Source organism: Rhinatrema bivittatum, chromosome 7 (assembly GCF_901001135.1).
Source record: "Rhinatrema bivittatum chromosome 7, aRhiBiv1.1, whole genome shotgun sequence".
Classification (NCBI taxonomy): Eukaryota; Metazoa; Chordata; class Amphibia; order Gymnophiona; family Rhinatrematidae; genus Rhinatrema; species Rhinatrema bivittatum.
The window spans coordinates 129,479,335-129,500,116 of NC_042621.1; the positions used below are offsets into that span (position 1 = coordinate 129,479,335).

A 20,782-nucleotide genomic window follows, 5' to 3' on the forward strand; every position below is an offset into this window, starting at 1 on the left:
ACTAGATCATGATGATGTGGTTCTGCAAATTTGTATGCTGTCCTCTCTATAAAAAAAAAAAAAATTAAACTGTAGGATATGTGCATAAGGATTCTTTCTGTAGCAGCACCAGTACTATGGAACGCTTTGTCTGAGCACCTTCATGGGGAAAATGATTATCAAATTTGTTGTAAACAAGTAGAGGTGATGTTTACACAAGTCTTTGGTGCAGTTTAGGAGTATGGATTATAGGAAATTAAATTTTTCGGTTATTTGTTTTGGGCGATGGTTTATTTGTATGTTTTATGAATTATTTATTTATTTAAAATATTGATTGCCCACCCTTCCAGAGTTCAGGCCGGGGCACAATAAAACATTCATAATATCAGTGGTAACACAAATGAATAAAAAGTAATTATGAATGTTTTGTCCTGTCATCTGCATTGAACACTGTGGATTTTGCAGAATCTAAGACATTTTAAATAAAGTGTGTTCGCTTTAGAGGCTAGTTGGTTTAAGAGTGGATTTTAACTACCTTTTTAATGTTGACTGTTTATTGGTAGGTTGATCTATGTCTTGGTGCTGAGAGTTTGCCTTCAATCTGCAAATTAAGGACTTCTTATTAACATCATCTGCTGCTGGCTACACCACCACAATAACAGAGTAGTTGTTGGTAAATAAAAATATCTGATCCACTCAGCATACCCAATTGTCTGTGCCTGCATTGTTGTCACAGACCGTATTCGACCTCCCATTATCGACTCTCTACTCCTCTACCTGTTCCAAGCATGTTTGAATTTGGTCATGGTTTCAGTTACTGCCACCCTTCTGGCAGCCTATTCTGGCATACATCAACCTTTCTGTAAAGAAGTTATATTCTCTCAGTATCTCTAATCTTCCCCCTTCCAACTTGAATCTAAAATAAATCCCAAATCCCTCACCTCTGCCTTAAGAAGGAGCTACAGTCTTTTCAATTTTACATTTATAATCTCAACTGGAGGGGGCTCCCTCTCCCCCTAACTACAACACTTCAGTCTTGGGAAGATTGAGAACCAATCCATTACCACACATCTACTGCTTGATAAAATTGCATTTCTTTCTATGGAAAGTGATACTGTCTTGTGAAGTCTGCTAGATATTTGAATTTGTATCATATTTGTCACTTTCTTTTGTTTCCTCTAAAGTAGAGGTGCCTAATTCTGTTTTTAATATTTGTTTACAATGGAGGCAGTGCATGTGAATATATCTCATGCATAATCCTTTTAAGGACCAAACTTGGTAACCTCTGTTCCAAACAGTATATTTTGAGTTTCCCTAAGCATCTCTGTACAATACTGGTCCTGATGCTGGCTCCACATCTGAACCCTTACAGTAAAGTCAGAAATGAAAATCCATAAAGTTACCATGATACATGCCTCATAACAGAATCCTTGCACCTAAATTATTTTATTGCTCATGGAGCAATACTTTTGTTGTTACCAAAGTTAAGTCTCTACTCCTTTAGAGATGCTAAAGATCTCCTAAATAATGGAATTTATTATGCTCAGAATCTGATTTTTTTGTAGACAGATTAGCATCAGCTGTAAAGGAATAAACTTTGTGAACACAGGAAGAGTCAATGCTCTGAAAGCTGAATTGTAAATAAGAAATGTGCAAGAAAAAGAACAAAGCTTCTTTTGAGCATCTGAGTGAAGCTGGTATGTTAATTCATACTAGCTAAAATGCTTTTCTGATACAGCGTTCAGTGTTGCGTGCATAACAGATATATCACTTACGTTCTGGCTGTTTCTCATTCGGTGTTATAGACCTTACAAAGTCCTGTGGGGTCATGAACACCTCGGATTCCCCTGTCTCGCCTATCACTTTCAAGGTGGCAAAGTAGCGGAAGATCTTGTCGGGAGTAGAGTAGGCGCGGATTCTGTTCTCATACTCCATCACCTTAATAAACAAAGAGAAAGGAGTTAGTGTAGAAACCCATATGAATACATCTCCAAGTCATCTCTAGATAGAGCCCATTTTGCTCAGAGACTATTCTTTTTTTTTTATTTATATTTTATTGAAATGTATTTAACAAGCACAATCAATTGAGATTGACACATACAACTTTGAATGTCATAAAATACAATAAACAAAACTGGTATAACTCTTGACATCAGTGTGTTCTCATTTATAGATTAACATGAGCTGTATTTTGAGTTGATCTTTTTCTTGCCACCTCCCCCCCTCTTTGGAAGGCAGTCCTGCGTCTGATTACCGAACCATGAAATATACATGTAGATTTAGCATCACAAGGTACAGTTGAACAGTTATCTTGCATGATAGTCACTGTAAAGCCGCTCTATATATTATATTGACAGCAATGAGATGCAATGAGTATTCATATGTTAGTTTTCATGATGCGTATAACTATCCCTTTCTTAATGTACTCACCAACATTCAGCCAATCATACTTCCCCTGACACACCATGCCATATGACCATTTAATCCTTGATGGCATGTATAATATATATGTGAATAGGGATCTCCCACCCCTTCCCTAATTAATCAGTGATTAAGTTAGCATTGCAGTAAAGTAGTTCCATGTCCGGTGGTATGAGCCTAATGTATTATGCTGAACTGCGGTTAAGTATGCCAGTCTCTGATGAGTACGAAGCTTGATCAAGACTTCCGCCAGAGTCGGTATGACTGGAGATTTCCAGCATCTAGCAATCAGCATACGGGCTGCTATCCACACCCGTCTACAGAATTTTTGTTGATCTCCATCTAGCTCTGAAATGGACCCACCCAGCAAAATAATTTTAGCCTCTAGCCTTATCTGTGCACTCAAAATATCATTTACCCATTGCAGCAACTCTAACCAAAATAGTTTGACCCTGGGACAGGTCCACCATACATGGTAGTAGGTGCCCAACATCCCGCACCCTCTCCAGCACTTCACTGTCACTTGTGGGTATATACTATAAAGTTCCTCCAGAACTAAGTGCCACGGGTATAGCATTTTATAACAGTTTTCTTGAAGCCGTGCCGATATGGAGCACCTGCTCGCCATTATGAATATGTGTTCCCACTCTTTAGGTGGTAAGGATTCTCCCAGATCCCTTTCCCATTTCTCAATGTATGGTAGCAAGGATTGATCAGATGTATTGAGTATACCATAGATTTTTTAGGTCACTTTACCAATTCTGTCTGCGCCTTGGCATAGGTTCTCAAATAGAGATCTTGTTCCCCTTATGTTTTGTGCCCGTTGTTGGGTGTCTATGAAATATTTAATCTGTGCATATGCTAGAAAACTTTTGTCATCCAATCCATATTGGTGACATAGCTGTCTGAATGACATATGCACCCCTCCATGGTGGATGTGTCCTATATTGCATATTCCTGCCCATTTCTAAGACTCAAATATGGCTGATTGAACGCCAGCCGGGAATAGCCTGTTGTGAAAACGGAGCGATTGGTAAAAATATGAGTAACCCCCCACTACTCGACTTTTCCATTTGTTCCATATTTGTAGAGTTGCTTGAAGGGACCAAGGAATGCATGTGGTAGCCATCCCGGTATTACGTGGCTGCCAAATCCAAGCCTCCAAGGGCATAGTGCCTACCATGCTTGTTCTGCCCAAACCCATTGTTTAGGTGTAAGCTGTCTAGCTATGTCCACTATCGATCGTAATTGTGAGGCCACAAAATACATTTGAATATTTGGGACTCCCATTCCTCAGAGGACCCTGGGCAGAAAAAGCGAGCGATGCGCCACCCTGGATGGGTACTGGTGCCAAATGTAGTCAAATATTTTCTTTTGAACCTTGCGTAATAGCGCAGGAGTCAAGTATATAGGTAAAGTGGCAAATGTGTACAGTAATCGAGGGAGAATGTTCATCTTCACCGTGGCCATTCTTCCTAACTACGAAAATGATTTTTATGCCACTTATCTAGGTCCCTGTCAATGGATTTGAGAAGTGGGGTATAATTCAAGTCAAACAATTCCTCGAGTGATGAACTGATCCGAACTCCCAGATATTTTAGTGCTTTGTTTGCCCATCGGAAGGGCATTACTTGGCTTATGTGTTGAATGTCTGCCTGGTGGAGTGTCAAAATTGAGTAATTCTGACTTTTCTAGATTCACTTTGAATCCAGAAACTTGAATGAAATGGGTTATTTCCAGTCGAACCCCTTCTAAATAGGCTCTGGAATAAGCTAATGTAAACATGATGTCGTCGGCGAACAATTAGAGCTTGAAAGAGTGACCTCCTATCTCTATTCCCCAAACCATCGTAGAGTTCCTAATGTGGGTGGCAAAAGGCTCTAGGAAGAGAGCAAAATGTAATGGAGATTATTATTATTAAATTTATTAAAGGCTTTTATATACCGACTTTCTTGATACAAATCAAATCAATTCGGTTTACATCGAACAAGCAGTAACTATAACCAACCAATAACAAGAGACAATTTGAAGGAGTATAAAGTTACATTATAACAAGGATGCGTTAACTTGGAGTAGGAAATAAGAAGGGGAACGAAGATAGAGTATAATATACAAGGGAGTATATGAGGGAGGCAAGGAGCCGTCCTCATGATAACTTGTAAGCGTCCTTATGATAACTTATATACATGATTTAGCGCTTGTTTATTTATTGAGATAAGGGGCATCCTTGCCTAGTACCTCTTTCAATTGCAAAATTAGGTCCATACCTCCCATAAACTTTCACTGATGCTTTCGGTGCGTTATATAATTGTTTTATCCACTGGATAAAAAATTCCCCAAAATTCATCAGCCCCTAGAGTGGAAAACAAAAAAGGCCAATGTACTAGATCAAATGCTTTTTCCGCATCTATGGCTAATAAGGCTGCCGGTATCTTTTCTTGCTTCACCCACCAGAGTAAATCTAGAATCTTGCGCATATTATCTGCAGCCATACGTTGGGGTATAAATCCTACTTGATCCGTATGTACTAAATGCAGCATAGATTTGTTTAGCCTCATGGCTAATATTCTGGCCAATATTTTGATATCCTGATTAATGAGGGAGATGGGCCAGTAAGACCCACACATTGTGGAGTCTTGACCTGGTTTGGGGAGGACAGTTATCCCCACTATATTGGCATAAGGATGAAATACACCCCCCCTTCCCTAATGTAATTGAATAGATGTACCATGGGCATCACTAGGACACCATTGAAGATCCTGCAATAGTCTCCCACTAGCCCATCCAATCCTGGAGATTTGCCATTTTTTAGATGATTAATGACCTCTTTCACTTCCTCTTCTGTGATTGGCCCATCTAAAAGCTGCCTTTGCTTTTCTGACAATGATGGTAGAGGTGTTGAATCTAAATATGCTTTAATGTCTGCTGCCCTAATATTGGTATCTTGTCTGTACAAAGCATTCTATAATTTCTATGGGTTTTGTTGTGAGATTTCCCCTTGAATCTTTGATTTTGGTGATCATGCTCTGCTCAACCCGAGTTTTAAGAGTATGTGCGAGCATCTTGCCAGTTTTATCATCCCCCTCATAATGTGACTGCTTCAAGCATTCAAGCTGGTGAGCAATCAATTCGTCATTCAGCCGCTTCATTTTTTCTCTGGTTTCAATTAGCTTACGATAGATTTTAGAAGATAATTTCTGCATATGCTGTTTGGCTAAAATGTCTATTTCAGACTGGAGTTGTGTCCGCGTGGCCTCCGGCTCTTTTTAAGTGCTGAAGCTTTGGAAATGCATAAGCCTCGAACAACAGCTTTAGAGCATTCCCAGACTGTGTTAATCGGGACAGATGAATGAATCACAGTGGATGTCAAAATATTCCTTAATGTGCTTGTGCAATTGTTGCTTGAAACAGTCGTCCCTGAATAGGACACTATTCAACCTCCAGAACCTCTGACCTCCCACCATGTCTGTTGACATTATCTCGGTTCCCACTGCTCCATGATCAGACCAAGTACTGGGGTAGACATCTGTTCCCTGAACCCGGGGCAGTAGGCACTTGTCAATCAGAAATAAATCAATACACAAATAGAAGTTATGAGGATGGGAGTAGAACGTATACATTCAAGCTGTTGGATTATGATGCCTCCAAATATCGATTAACTTCCATTTATTTATTAAGCGAGACAGCAATCTCAGAGTTTTGGTCTTATGGCCAAGTGTCCCACCCTGTGTCCCTCCCGAATTATCTTTGATGGGATTTAAAGTTAGGTTAAGTTCTCCCCCCCAGAATGATATGTCCTTCTCCCTACTTATCAATTAATTTTTGCATCTGAGACCAGTATAAGGTTTGATTGTGAATTGGGGCGTATACGGAGATCAAAATGAAAATTTCTTTTGCCCTATTTTAAGTTTGAGAAACATATCTACCCATTGCATCCATTTTTTGTAAAAGCACCTCAAATGTCACATCAGCTGAAATTAGTATTCCTGTACCAGCATATCGAGCATTAGTGTTTGCTGCTGCTAGGAAGCTGTGTGGGAATTCTTTAAATTTAAGTAGGTATTCATGTCATTTTCAAAGATGTGTTTCTTGGATAAAAGCGAGGCTGGCTTTTTGATTTAGTAATTCCCTATGTAGTGTCTTTTTCTGTGGGTGTTGAGACCCTTCACGTTAAATGTGAGAAATTTCAACATACCTTAAGATATTAAATTCCTTAGCAGATGTTGTCATTCCTCAAAATAAGGACTAATCGGGTTGGCATACATAGGATTTGCAGATTGTATGTGTCCTATCATGTTTTCGGAAGCAGCTAGTATTAGTTTTTGGGTACTTGCCAGGTTCTTATGGCCTGGATTGGCCACTGTTGGAAACAGGATGCTGGGCTTGATGGACCCTTGGTCTGACCCAGTATGGCATTTTCTTATGTTCATCACACACAACTGTAACAGTGTCAGGAACCCTCCAAAGATTTCTTTCCCGCATTATTGATCCATTAACCTTCCCCTACGGATCCTAGCAGAGGCGGGCTGAATTCCACTGACCAGATGGCCTCATGCCTCCCTCCCTCCCCTCAAATTCAAACAGTGATAACATGAATTCTGTTTGCCAACTTATCAACCTGTGAGTAAGCATAAACATTTACCAACCATAAAGAATACTGTCCTTAATATAAGGTAAGTCTCACTCCCCCGAATAACTGAGACAGTCTTGTAACCCCTGAAACACCATTACCCATCACGTGCAGTTAGGTCAGTAAGGTTTTGGAGTTTTCCCTTTTTGTACAGGCGATTTCTTCGAGAGTGCTCACTTCTGGTTCCCTGCACGTCACCAAGCTGTTTGGACTGCCTCATGATGGTCCTTCGATGTTGCTGGAGGAGCTTGAAAAGTGACTTCCAGACCCGCTTCACGAAGGGCCGCCACTGCTTCTGATAAAGATTTTGCCCAATACGTGATGCCATTAAGTTGGAAAGAAAGCGAAAAAGGGAAATTCCACAGATATCTTACATCATGGTTCCTGAGAACTTGCGTGGCTGGATGTAGTTCAAATCTCTTCTTGAGCGTGCTGGGTGCCAGGTCTTGGAACAGCGCAACCTCCAGTCCCTTCTATTGCCATTTCTGCTTGGTTCTCACAATTCTCATTATTTGCTCTTTTTTTGGGAAGCTGAGGAGGTTGATGATGATATCTCTTGGAGTGTTATCCCTTCTAGGGCCCAGAGCCCTATGAGCACGCTCTATTTGAATGGGGGAAGTTTCTGTTGTTCTCTGCTCAGTGATCTCTCCCGAGTCCTGCAAAGTTATGAAGGTACAGAGCTCCTTGGCCACAGCGAAGCTGTCCTTGTAGTCTTCTGTCTCAGGGATTCCCTTAATCCTTATATTTGACCTGCACGAACGATTTTCCAAATCTTCTATTTTTTTCATTTAATAGAGAAATCTCTTGTTGCATTTCAATCTTTGAAGTGGTCAAGACCCTGAGAGCCAATCCTTGGCCCTCCACCTGTGTATCTACCTCGTCAATCCTTTGTCCCATTGACTTTATTTCCTCCCAGATCACAGCAAAAGAATTCAATAGGTCCTCTTTATGCTGCCTCATTTCGCTTCTTAATTCTATGAACCACTCTCTGATCACAGATTTAGTGGGTAAGTCTGCCAAATTCATGTTTCCATCTCCCCTGCTTTGTGGAGAGAGAATCAGGGATTCAGTGTCTGACCCCTCCTCCTCCTCGGCCATGCTTGCTGCATGCTCAGGTTTTTGCACCTCTGCAGCTGCTTTAAAAAATAAAACTGCTGCAGCTCTCCAATTTTTTGTTTTGAAGACATTGTAATAATATTCAGTGCTTACCCGGTCGTTGGTTGTATTTGGGGCTCCAAAATTAGTAATTTTTGCGTACTTTAAATTGTAGGAAGAAGAAGGTGGGTTTTTGTTTTTCCCCTCCTTCCCGCGGCAAAAATAACAATCGGGGAGAGAACAAATCAGGTACTTTTATTGCCTCAAATTCACCCGACCCGCGGTATTCAGCACTCCCGACTTTTTGTCTTTTTTTCTAAGGTCTTCCAGTGATTCTTACCCGGGCTGGTTCTGCGAAAAGATTTTAAAGTTTTACTTGTCGTGGCAAAGATGGCGGGAGGAAGTTGAAGCAGGGACTGCTCTCGCTGGCGTCTCTCCCGTCTCGCTGTGATCAGCACTCCTGTTTGCTTTATTTTTATCAGCGATACTTAGCCAATTCAATGCTGGAGCTGGTAATGTGTTGCTTTAGGTTTAAACGTGGCCAAACTGTGGTTTGAGGGGAGGGCAGTGCTGGAGCCTCATGAGGCGAACAGCACCCCCCTGCTCAGAGACTATTCTGAGAGAGTATTCTGAGAGATCTGAATGTCTCCGACAAAAATAGAAATTCTCCTGATTTTTAGGTTTTCTAGTTCTGGAGCATACCTTTAATCGACACCAATTTCCTCCTTCCCCATTGTCAATTTAAGCCAATAGCTTTCAAAATTATGTACACCCCTAAGATCCATGGCATCAGTAAATATGTATTTATTTAGAATAGCTCAGGGAGGAGAAGGAAATTGCAGAAGAGCTAAATTCATTCTTTATCTCTGCCTTTACTGAGGAGGATGTCAGGGTCATACCCACACAAGAAACATTCTTTGATGGTGATGACTCTGAACAACTAAACAAAATCACTGTGAAACTGGGAGGATGTAATAAATCGGATTGACAGACTAAAGAACAAAACATCACCAGGATTGGATGATATTCACCCTAAAGTTCTGATGATTTGCCACCTATCATTTAAACCAGTCCCAGCACCAGAAGACTGGAAGGTGGCCCATGTGACAGCGATTTTCAAAAAGGGCTCTAGGGGTGATGCGGGAAATTATAGGCTTGTAAGCCTGACTTCAGTGCTGGACAAAATGGTAGAAGCTATTCTTAAAAACAAAATTACTGACCACATAGACAGAATGTTTTATTGGGGGAGAGTCAACATGGTTTTTGCAAAGAAAAAAGTCTTACCTTACCAATTTACTAGACATTTTTGAAAGTGTAAATTAACATGCGGATTAAAGGCGAGCCAGATGATATAGTGCATTTGGATTTTCAGAAAGCATTGACAAAGTCCCTTATTAGAGACTCCTCATAAAATTAGGTGATGGGATAGGAGGCAGTGTCCTCTTGTGGATTGGTAACTGGATAAAAGACAGGAAACAGAGGGTTGACTAAATGGTCAGTTTCCCCAAATGGAGACAGGTCATTAGTGGAGTATCCCAGGGCTCTGCATTGGGACCTGTGCTATTTAGCATATTCATAAATGATCTGGAGAAAGGAACAGCAAGTGAGATGACCAAATTTGGCAGATGACAAAATTGTTTTGAATTGTTAAAACAGCAGCAGATTATGAAGAACTGCAGAAGGACCTTGTGAGATTAAGACTGTTCATCTATATGGCAAATACATTTTAATGTGGACAAATGCAATGTAATGTACGTAGGGAAAAATAATTCCAGTTACAAGTACACGATGCTGTGTTCTATGTTAGAAATCACTATCCAAGAAAAGGACCTTGCAATCCTTGCAGAAAATATCTTGAAATCTTCAGCTCAGCGTATGATATTGGTCAAAAAGGCAAACAGAATGTTAGGAATTATTTGGAAAGGAATAGAGAACAAAACTGAGAATAGATCTTTGTATAGATCCATAGTGGACCTTGAGTACTGTGCGGAGTTCTGTTTGCCTCATCTCAAAAAATGCATAGCGGACAAAGGAAAAGTACAGAGAAGGGTAATATAAATGAAAATTGGGTTGGAAAAGCTCCTTTCTGGAGAAAAGCTAAACAGATTAGGGTTCTTTAGCTTGGGGAAGAGATAACTGAGAGGGATATAATTGAGATTTATAAAATCATGAGTGGGGTAGAATGAGTAAATAGGGAACAGTTATTTATGCTTTGAAATAATACTAGGACTAGAGGACTTTTCAAGAAAATAGCAAGCAGCAGATTTAAAACAAATTGTAGGAAGTATTTTTTCACTCAGGGACACAATGACCGCCCATTTTCCTAATGCGCTCAAAGCCACTTTTCCTGGATGCCGATGCTATATTTTAATGAGCTGCTGCATTAAAAAGGATGTGCTAGGGAAGAATTGTGTGTCCCTAGTGCGCCCAGGAGACATGGCTGTGTGCCCACAATTGCAATGGGCATTCAATACGAGTGTCCGTTTCATCCTACTTTAGGTCGATTTCCCATAAATACACACATTAGCAAAGAGTGAAATCGCCCTGGAGCGTGTCTATTGTGCATGTATATTATGCGTCCAGAATTTATTTATCAAGCCGTTACATTATACCTTTATTCTTAAACACTGCAAGCAGAAGGTGTTTAAGAATAAAGGCCTGGATTTATCAAAATGCGGTAAGTACCGCATGCGATAGCAAAAGGGGCGTGTTTTATGCTAATATAGCATTTATCGCAATTTGCACTAATTACCTGTGCGAAGAGCTAAGTTAGTGCAAATTGCAGTACCATTGAGAGAGAGAGAGAGAGAGAGAGAGAGAGAGAGAGAGAGAGAGAGAGAGAGAGAGAGAGAGAGAGAGAGAGACTGGCCATAATATCAGGGCCCATAGGTAGGTATTTGTATCCCTATGGTAGGCCCACCTAGTAACTCGAGGTGGGGTTTAGGTAAGAGTGTAGGGGGTTAGGGGCCACTTTGACATTCTACGTGACACCTACGAACCGAACAGTGGTCTCTTGTGAAGATTTGATGGCCTTCGGAGTGAGGAAACTCACTCCAAGATGAGATTTGGGCAATGTTCTCTCAACCTAGCTTGATCCATCAAGCTAGGTTTCCTCACTCCGAAGGCCATCAAATCTTCACAAGAGACCACTGTTCGGTTCGTAGGTGTCACGTAGAATGTCAAAGTGGCCCCTAACCCCCTACACTCTTACCTAAACCCCACCTCGAGTTACTAGGTGGGCCTACCATAGGGATAAAAATACCTACCTATGGGCCATGATATTATGGCCAGTCTCTCCCCCCCCCCCCAAGGTGCTGGACCTGTCAATTCACCTGAAATAGGCCTTACGGGAGACATCGCAAAAGGCGATGAAACCTTATCGCACAGCCTAACGCAATTCAAAGAGGTGTAGTTAAAATCGGCGTTATGGCTGTGCGACAGCTCTTCGCAGACAGGCTAACTCAGCCCACTCTCCGCCCCTTACTCCTCCTATTTTCTGAATTTGCATCGCACCATACGATATGGTGCTATCGCATGCGTTAAACACGTTTTCGCATGCGGTAAGAGCCTATCGCATGCGTTAACGGGGCTTTTCGCATGCGATAAGCCCTTAACGCATGCAAAAACGCCTTATCGCATTTTGATAAATGACCCCCAAAGGTAGGAACCACACAAGACACCATTTTTAAAATTTCTCTGGAGCCCTTGTCTCACGGATTGATTTAACGCCAGCTCCGGGGTGTTAACTGTCCCCTATTTACCTGATCCACCCCACTCAAGATTTTATAAACTTCTTTCATATTACCACTCAGTTGTCTCTTCTCAAAGCTGAAGAGCCCTAACTTGTTCAGCATTTCTTCATAACAGAGCAATCCCATCCCTTTATCATTTTGTTGCCCTTCTCTACAATTTTTGTAGTTCCTTTATGTCTTTTTTGAGATGGGGCAATTAGAACTTCACACAATACTCAAGGTGCAGTTGCACCATGGATTGATTGAGGCATTATAATATGCCTGATTTTACTCTACCGCCCTCAAAATAATTCCTAACATTCTATTTGCTTTTGTGACCGTCACTACATACTGAGCTGAAGATTTCAAAGTATTGCTCACAAGGACTCAGAGACCTTGTTCCTGGGTTGTGATTTCTAATACGGAACCCAGCATTGTGTATCTGTAGTTGGGATTATTTTTCCTTATCTGCATCACTTTGTACTTATCCACATTAAATTTCATCTGCCATTTAAATATGCAGTCCCCTAATCTCTCAAGGTCCTTCTGCAAAACCTTATACTCTGCCGTGGTTTAAACAACTTTTAATAATTTAGTGACATCTGCAAATTTGACCACCTCACTAGTTGCTTTCTTTTCCAGATCATGTATTTATTTATTTATTTATTTATTTAACTACTTTTTAATATACCGACGTTCGTATGGCACATCACGCCGGTTTACAATTAACTCAAAAGGAGGAAATTACAATGAATAATGTATGATTATGTTAAACAACACAGGTCCCATTACATATTCATGGGACACTCCAGTATTGACCTTTCTCCATCTGGAAAGCTAACCATTTAATCTTATCATCTGTTTTTTATTTATTTATTTATTTATCAGGTTTTATATACCGTCATTTGGCTTCATTATAAAGTTTCTGTCTTTTATCCAGTTACCAATCTGCAGTAGGACACTGCTTCTTATCCCATGACTTTTTAATTTCTTGAGGAGTCTCTTATGGAGGATTTTGTCAAATGTCTTCAGAAAATCTAAATATATTATATCAATTGGCTCTCCTTTATCTACATTTTTAATTATAACCTAAAAAAAAAATTCTAATAGATTGGTAAGGTAAGACATCCATTTGCTAAAACCAGATTGACTCTTTCCCATTAAGCCATGTCTATTTATGTGGCCAATAATTTAAGAAGATTTTCTCACTACTAAAGAACACAGAAGCACAAATAACCCCTACCCTATAACTGCGTGTGTACCAAGTCTCATAGCATTTAGAAGAAATAATGGGAAGACACTCCATTTTCTATCATTTCAGTAGAACTACAAGTAACCAATTGGACCCCATTAACCAATCAAAACTGAAGTATTGTATATATAAAAAATGGCTTTTTTTTTTTTTTTTTTTTTAAGATTGTCTCCGAACATCTTATACAAATGTGGCAAAATGTGACTTTAACCTTTTAGATCCTGCTCACTGATGGAATTATTTCCTGATGCCCTTTTTTACATATCTTAGTTAACTAAACCCAAATATGGTATAAATATGGTATGAAAACATTTGTAAGTAATTAAAAGTATATGAAAAAATGTTTCACTTGTGGAACGTTGGTACCTAAAAGGTTAATAAAATATAGATTAGTCCACTTTATTAAGTCCATTTGGTGTACCACCTGTAGATCATAAACATTGCCTCAAATATTCATTTTAGGCTTATCCAAAACTGCAAATGTCAATATCCCACAGATGCTTTGACAAGTGATCCAATTTTCAACAACAGGCACTTCAGTACATGAACACTATATATAGCTCAAATATTTAGATATTTGGACTCTTGACACTCCTTTTAGATTTTGTAATTTGTATGTCATATTCACACTAATAGTTCTGCATGTTGTGGAAACAAATTTTATATAGTCGATGCTGAAGAAATGGTAATTATGTTGCCCATGAAGGAACATGAACACATTGAACAATGTTCACATGAAAAACTTCCCTTAGATCCCTCAAAATGGATCATTGTAACTCTAGGAGGCACATAAGCAGAATGAACTAAATGATCCCTGACGTTAGCTCTAAGTGTTAAAGCAAATAAAAGGGGTTTCTGAAAGAAAGGCAACATGAAGGCCTAATACATGCCAATGGCATCTTAATCTGTGCTGAACTAGGCAGCTCACTGTAGAAAATGGTAACACACAAACAACATGCATCTCCACTGGTTTAACAACAGGTTGCAGGAGTAAGTCCCGATTCGCCCAGTGGGTTCTCTATATGTGGGGAATACCCCCATCTGAGAAATCTGTTCCTCATTTCTTGTGCCTGAATTTTAAAGCCTACCAATGTTGGGGGTAATTTTCAAAAGACTTTATGCATGTAAGTGGGCTTCTGAAAATTGTTATGATATATGCTATTGAATTTTCAATAGGTTTTACACGCATAAGCACAATTTAAGCGGAGAGGGTGGTGGATGCCTGGAATGCCCTTCCAGAGGAAGTATGAAGACCAGAAGTGTGAAAGACTGCAAAGGGGCGTGGGATAAACACTGTGGATCCATAAAGTCTAGAGGACGTGAATGAATGTGGGAAAAAAGATTTGCATTCACAAAAAAGCGGGGAGTAGCTTGCTTTTTACGGCAGTTATTACCCCAAACCAAATAAGCCTGATACCTCACTTTCAATGCGTATCCTGCACAGCTGTCTGCTTCAACGGCAGGGGAGAAAGACTGATACTTCACTTTCAATGCATATCCAGCAAAACTCTCTGCTTCAACGGCAGGGGGAATGAAGAAAATGGGATCTATATACAGACAACCAACAAGAACTGAATTACATAGTCTGGGTAAACAAATAAGCATGGGTGTAGCTTGCTTATTGCGGCGGTTACTACCCCTGACTAATTAAGCTAGATATTTCACTTAGATGCAGCTCCAACACTGCTCTCTACATTAATGGTGGGGGTGGAAGGGAAATAGAACCAAAAAGTTACTAAGAGCCAAGAGTAACAGATAAGTTTGAGAAAAAAAAAGTGCGAAACTTGCAGGGCAGACTGGATGGGCCGTTTGGTCTTCTTCTGCCGTCATTTCTATGTTTCTATAAATTGGCTTTTGAAAATTGCTATATGTTACTTTTACATGTATACTTTTACTTTTTTTTTTTTTTTTTTTTTTTTTAATTACCCCTAATATGTGTAACTTCAAAAACTGTCCCACAGGGAGGTGGCAGCGGGAATATTGCAAAAGGGTATTGCGATCTGTGGGCTTCCTATGGATAGAAAAATGGGAATCACCTCAAAGAGCAGTAGTAATATCTAAAAATGAAACAGACAATATACTCGCTGTAAATGTAAAATGCAGGTTAGTATTACAACTATTTAACCATTCAACAAAGGAGTCAACATAGAAAAATCACTAATCCACAACACCAGGATATGATGAATATATTTCCATAAATGAATCAGTGATTTAAAGGGCGAGCATGATAACCATTGTTGTTCAGAATCACCTACAGAGAAGTTTGCCACATCAGAAGCCATCAAGGTTCCCATAGCAGTTCCTTTAATCTGAAGAAAATACCGAGACACAAATATGAAAATATTTTCTTTCAATGAAAGCAATGCCAGCTCGCAGAGAAAATCTGTTGGAGCACAGAGAGGTGAAGGTCGCATAGCCAAAGTACAGCGTATCATTTCAATGGCTTCTATTTGTGGAATATTAGTATATAATGATGTGATGTCTACTGTAACCAATACATTATTAAAAGGACCAGGTAATGCTTGCAAGATATTAATATTGCCAAATTTCTGAAATAAGAAGGAAGAAGGGGCACAAATGGTCTCAAATGTTAGTCTAATAAAACAGATAACTGTTCCAAATGTGAACCCTTCAAAGAAATAATTGGTCTATCAGGAGAATGTTTGAACCTTTGTATAAGGCAGCACATAAATGTTTAAAATACATATTTTATATATTTTTGTTAAAGTATACATAACTGACATTATTGGACAATCTACAGGCAAAAAAATTGTATGCCTTCCTCGTGATCCATCCCCAGAGGACTGCAGTTTCTAGAGAACTGTAAATGCATTTTTCAGTCTCTCTCGTGGGATCATGTGTTAACGGGAAGAAAAAAGACACATTAGCCAATTGCCTAACTTCACTGACATAATCCGCTATATTTAAAACAATCGACTGATCTATCCACTAAGTCATCCTTATATAAGAAACTCTGAAGCAACTATCAAATGAAAGGCTTACGGCTATAACGAGAAATATAGTTTCTATTTTTGTGAATATATGGACAGATTTTCAGGGGTCACGTGATGTGCTGAGCCTGTGCAGATGTGCGTCTTAGGGCTCTGGGTGTCATCCCCTGGAAATCGCAAAATAAATAAGTTATCCTTTATTATGGGAGTCTGATTTCTAAACAGAAGAGAGTATTCTATGTCGATCACCAAATATATGCATAAATCGCTGAGTACGATGCCCTTGAAAGTGGGTAAACGGGATAAAGAGAAACTGTGTGGAGTAATTGACAAAATAGTCGCTGAGCAGGAGAAATTGAGTACGCCCACCTTAGACACAGAGTATTGCTGAGTTAACCACAGCCGTAGTCAATGTCCTGGGCTATAAAAGTCAAGCTCACTCTCAGAGCAGATTGCAGACCTTAAAACAATATCAGAATTTGGGCCAAGCTTGGACAACACGGAGGGGAGAGTGTCAGTCATAGAAGACGATGTTGTGGCCTTCATTGGTAAGCTGCTGACTTAAGGAAAAAAAAGAAAAGACACTGCATAAAGAAAAAATGGATGACTTCGAAAATAGGTCTCGAAGCAGTAATATCTGATTAGTAGGACTGCCAGAAGCGATAGAAGTGCAGAGCCTGCCAGAATTTTTAGAGAAATGGCTACCCGAGACATGAAATTTGGTGGAGTTTACAGTCACCTTGAAAACAGAACGGGCACATCGACTGGGCAGTAAGCAAGAAAGAGATAACTGGCCCTGCATTGTGATTGCTAAGATCCTTAATTTCACCTATAAGCAGCAAATAATGCAGGCTTACCATAAGTGTAGAAAAGTGAAGTACCAGGAAGTGCAGCTTCGCCTGTTCCAAGATTACTTGGCCATAATTGCTGCACAATGAAAGGAGTTCAGCCCTCTGTGTGCGATGCTGATGCAAAAACAAATTAAACTCACTTTGCAATTCTGGGTGCCCCTTTGCATATGGAATGCATAATCCTTGCAGTTATTTGAGACGATGGAGGTTGGACAGATTTTCAGACTTGGGATAAAGGTCATGGACTTGACTTCGGATCTTGATGGTGAAATGGACATTTCTTTGGACAGATTTAGGAGATGGGGGGAAGGTTGGGGAGAGGGAGTTACTCCAGTTTTAGCTGAAGAGGCTTGATGTGTCATTTATTGTGAAAAGTTATTGAAAATACCAATAAATAAAATTTTAAAAAATTATTTTGCTACGCCCCCCCCCCCCTCCCTTATCTGCAGATTTGATAATAATGTCAGGGTCATTAGCTAAGGCCAAAAACCCTACCCTTTCCCATCAAGTAAAGTTATGAAAAAATACCTACTTTGGTTGAGATTTAATTGCAGCAAAATTTCTCTTGAATAATCCATAGGGCCTGATGGAAACCACTTAAATGCCCTTGATACCAAAGAAGGATCTGCAATCATTTGAATACTATTCCCCCCACCCCCCCAAAAAAAAATCTCAAATGTAACAATCTAATAAACTTACACAATTATTGCTCCATTTGAAAATAGTCAAAATTATTAGAAGAGACAAAAGATAATTACCTTTTTTGAGTACTACAAGTTGATCCATAGACAATTCCTTACTGGAAAGATTTATAAGTGTGGATTTCTTAATAACTATAACCTGTTTTGAGGTCACCTTTTGGGTAAAGCTTCCAGGGGATGAGAAGGGCATAGATAAGAGTGACTTGCTCCATGAACAGAGTTCACAAAGAGGGGTGTAGAGAAGAGATAAGAGGAGAGGTAGTGAGGAGTTGCAGAGAGAAGGCTCTTGTAGGTGAGTAAAAGGAGCTTGAACTATAAGTAAAAACAGATATGAAACCAATGTAGTGAGACTTGAGAAGATGGATTATAAGGGTATAGCGATACTGGCAAATGAGAAGTTATGCAGTTTAATTTTGAACGAATTATAATCAAAAGAGACTTGTGAGAATAAGAATTCTAATTATATGTTCGAAAGGGATGGGTTTTAGTGATATTTTGAAACATTTTATTGGTGTTTGAGAAATTTTGGATATTCTATTTATTAACTGGTTTGAAATATTTATTCTTTATGGGGCAGATTTTATAAATCTGCGCACACGCGTACTTTTGTTCGCGCACCAGGCGCGAACAAGAGTACGCGGGATTTCAATAGATACGCGCGTAGCCGCGCGTATCCATTAAAATTCAGGGTCGGAGCAACCTCGGAGGGTACTTTCCTTCGCCCTCCCCCCACCTTCCCCACCCCCCCGGCCCTATCTAAACTTCCCCCCTACCTCTATCACGAAAGTTACGCCTCCTCGAAGCAGGCGCAATTTTGCGCGCGCCGGGCCGGCTGCCGTGCTCCATGTTCCGGTCCGGGGGCTGGTCCAGGAGCTGCTGTCACGCCCCCGGGCCAGAACCACACCCCCGGATACGCCCCCGACACGCCACGTCACTCCCAGCATGCCCCCTAACACGCCCCTCCATGCAAGCCCCGGGACTTACGCAAGTCCCTGGGCTTGCGCGCGCCGCCGAGCCTATGCAAAATAGGCTCGGCGCATGCAGGGGGGGGGTGTTTGGGGTAGGTTTTAGGGGGGTACACGTGTACCCCTTTGAAAATCTACCCCTATATGAATATGATCTTACTATTATGATTATTTTATATTTCTTGATTTTATTATTTATGTTTTATGAAGAATGGTAAATTTTCTGTTTTTCCACTGTTGCACTGCATACAGAGGCTGGCTTTTTGTGAGTTCCAGTTCAATTCTTCTCAGCACGTTTCTGTTTATACTTTCTGATCTCTTTATTTATTTATTTATTTTATTTAGCATTTTTTTATATACCGAGGTAGAGCAGAGTAGCCTTCACTCCGGTTTACAGATTATAACAACATGTTACATAAAACTAATTGAAGACATTGAAGAGAAAACAACAATTAACAATCTGAGAACTGTCATGTCAAACATAAGAACAGGGCAAGATATCCCAAAGGATAAACACATTGAGCATAGCAGATAAGATGTACCAAAGGATAGGTACATTAAATAGACTGAGTTCAAGTATAATGAAAAAATAGACTTAGATATCTGTAGGAAACAGGGAGATTAGACAGAGGGGGGAATGAATGACAAAATATGGGAAGCTGTGGGATTAAGTTTTGAGATTGTTGTGCAGGCTGTCAGTATGAGATTGGCAGAGGAGCCAGGCTTTTAGTTCTTTCTTAAAAGATTTTGGGTTTTCTTGGGAGGTGAGGAACTGAGGTAAGGAGTTCCATAGTTTTGGGCCGATGATAGAAATGGCTCTGTTTCTGGTGGATGAGAGTTTAGCATGAGGGAGTGATGGAATCACTAGCTGTAGTTTACTAGTTGATCTTGTTGTGCGTGGAGAGTACTGGATATGAATGATGTCATCAAGTGCGGTGTAGTCTGCTTTGTATATTGCTTTCTGTAAAGTTGAGAGGATCTTAAATTCGATTCTTTGTTCAATTGAGAGCCATTGTAATTGCTTGAGTACGGGTGAGATATGATCAAATTTTCTTTTACCCGTCAGGACTCTGGCAGCAGCATTCTGAAGAAGTTGCAAGGGTCTTAGGGATGATTTAGGTAGGCCAATTAGTAGAGAATTGCAATAGTCCAGACCAGAGAAGATTAGGGTTTGAAGGGCGGTTTTGAAATCATGGGGGTGAAGCAGAGGTTTTAGGTGTTTGGTGAGGGTCTGTATTTGGTGAGGGTCTGTCTGTGTTCTGCATATGTGACCAAGGTAAGGTATTTTGCTGGCAAGTAATTTCAATGTAGGGCTCTATAGCAGCATGGTTTCCTAGTAAGATTTTTATAGGTGTTTTAGGGCCTGGTGTAATATGTGCAGTGTTGCCTTTCCATAGATAAGATTGTTAGGGTCATTTTGGTATGGGAGGTTTACAATATTGTAATGCTAATTCTATTTATTCATGGCTTTCTGAGGGCCAAGCTCACACCCAATATGCATTACAAAAAATCTAATTTCATAGAAGTTCCAAGTATCTTTTTTGCAGAGCTTTCTGGTTCGTACCACAGGAGTGCATGTACATATAATATGCATCTTGTGTTGTTATTGCCGCATAAGACTTTTTGAATGTTCTTTTTCATGTAAAATTTGTTATAAATGCATAATTTGTATCTGTAAAGGATGTGGGAGTGTGTGTATGTGTGGAGAGGGGAGAGGGCGTGTGTGCACAGGGCTGTAACGTTTGCCTAAGATACCTAATACCCTTCCCTATCCATTGGTTCTGGGATGAGGGTACGCGTCAGTTTTTTAAAATATAGATTGCAGGACATAGCTGATGTTTGATGGGCTGAACAGCCCTAACCTCTTCAGCCTTTCCTCGTAGGGGAGCTGTTCCATCCCCTTTATCATTTTGGTTGCCCTTCTCTGTACCTTCTCCATCGCAACTATATCTTTTTTTGAGATGCGGCGACCAGAATTGTACACAGTATTCAAAGTGCGGTCTCACCATGGAGCGATATAGAGGCATTATGACATTTTCCGTTTTATTAACCATTCCCTTCTAATAATTCCTAACATTCTGTTTGCTTTTTTGACTGTTGCAGCACACTGAGCCGACAATTTTAAAGTATTATCCACTATGATGCCTAGATCTTTTTCCTGGGTGGTAGCTCCTAATATGGAACCTAACTTCTTCTAACTATAGCA

At 40.1% G+C, this 20,782-nt stretch overlaps 1 protein-coding gene across 7 annotated transcripts in view; it reads right to left on the reverse strand.

The window, feature by feature from the left end:
* The window catches only part of MICU1 (mitochondrial calcium uptake 1), a 512,953-nt gene that overhangs the window by 312,351 nt on the left and 179,820 nt on the right, over positions 1-20,782 (reverse strand). For all 7 annotated transcript variants that reach the window (XM_029609124.1, XM_029609121.1, XM_029609122.1 and 4 more), the window contains one exon: positions 1,755-1,917. In XM_029609124.1, coding sequence (XP_029464984.1) covers positions 1,755-1,917 — 163 coding nt within the window. The remainder of the gene's footprint in view (positions 1-1,754; positions 1,918-20,782) is intronic.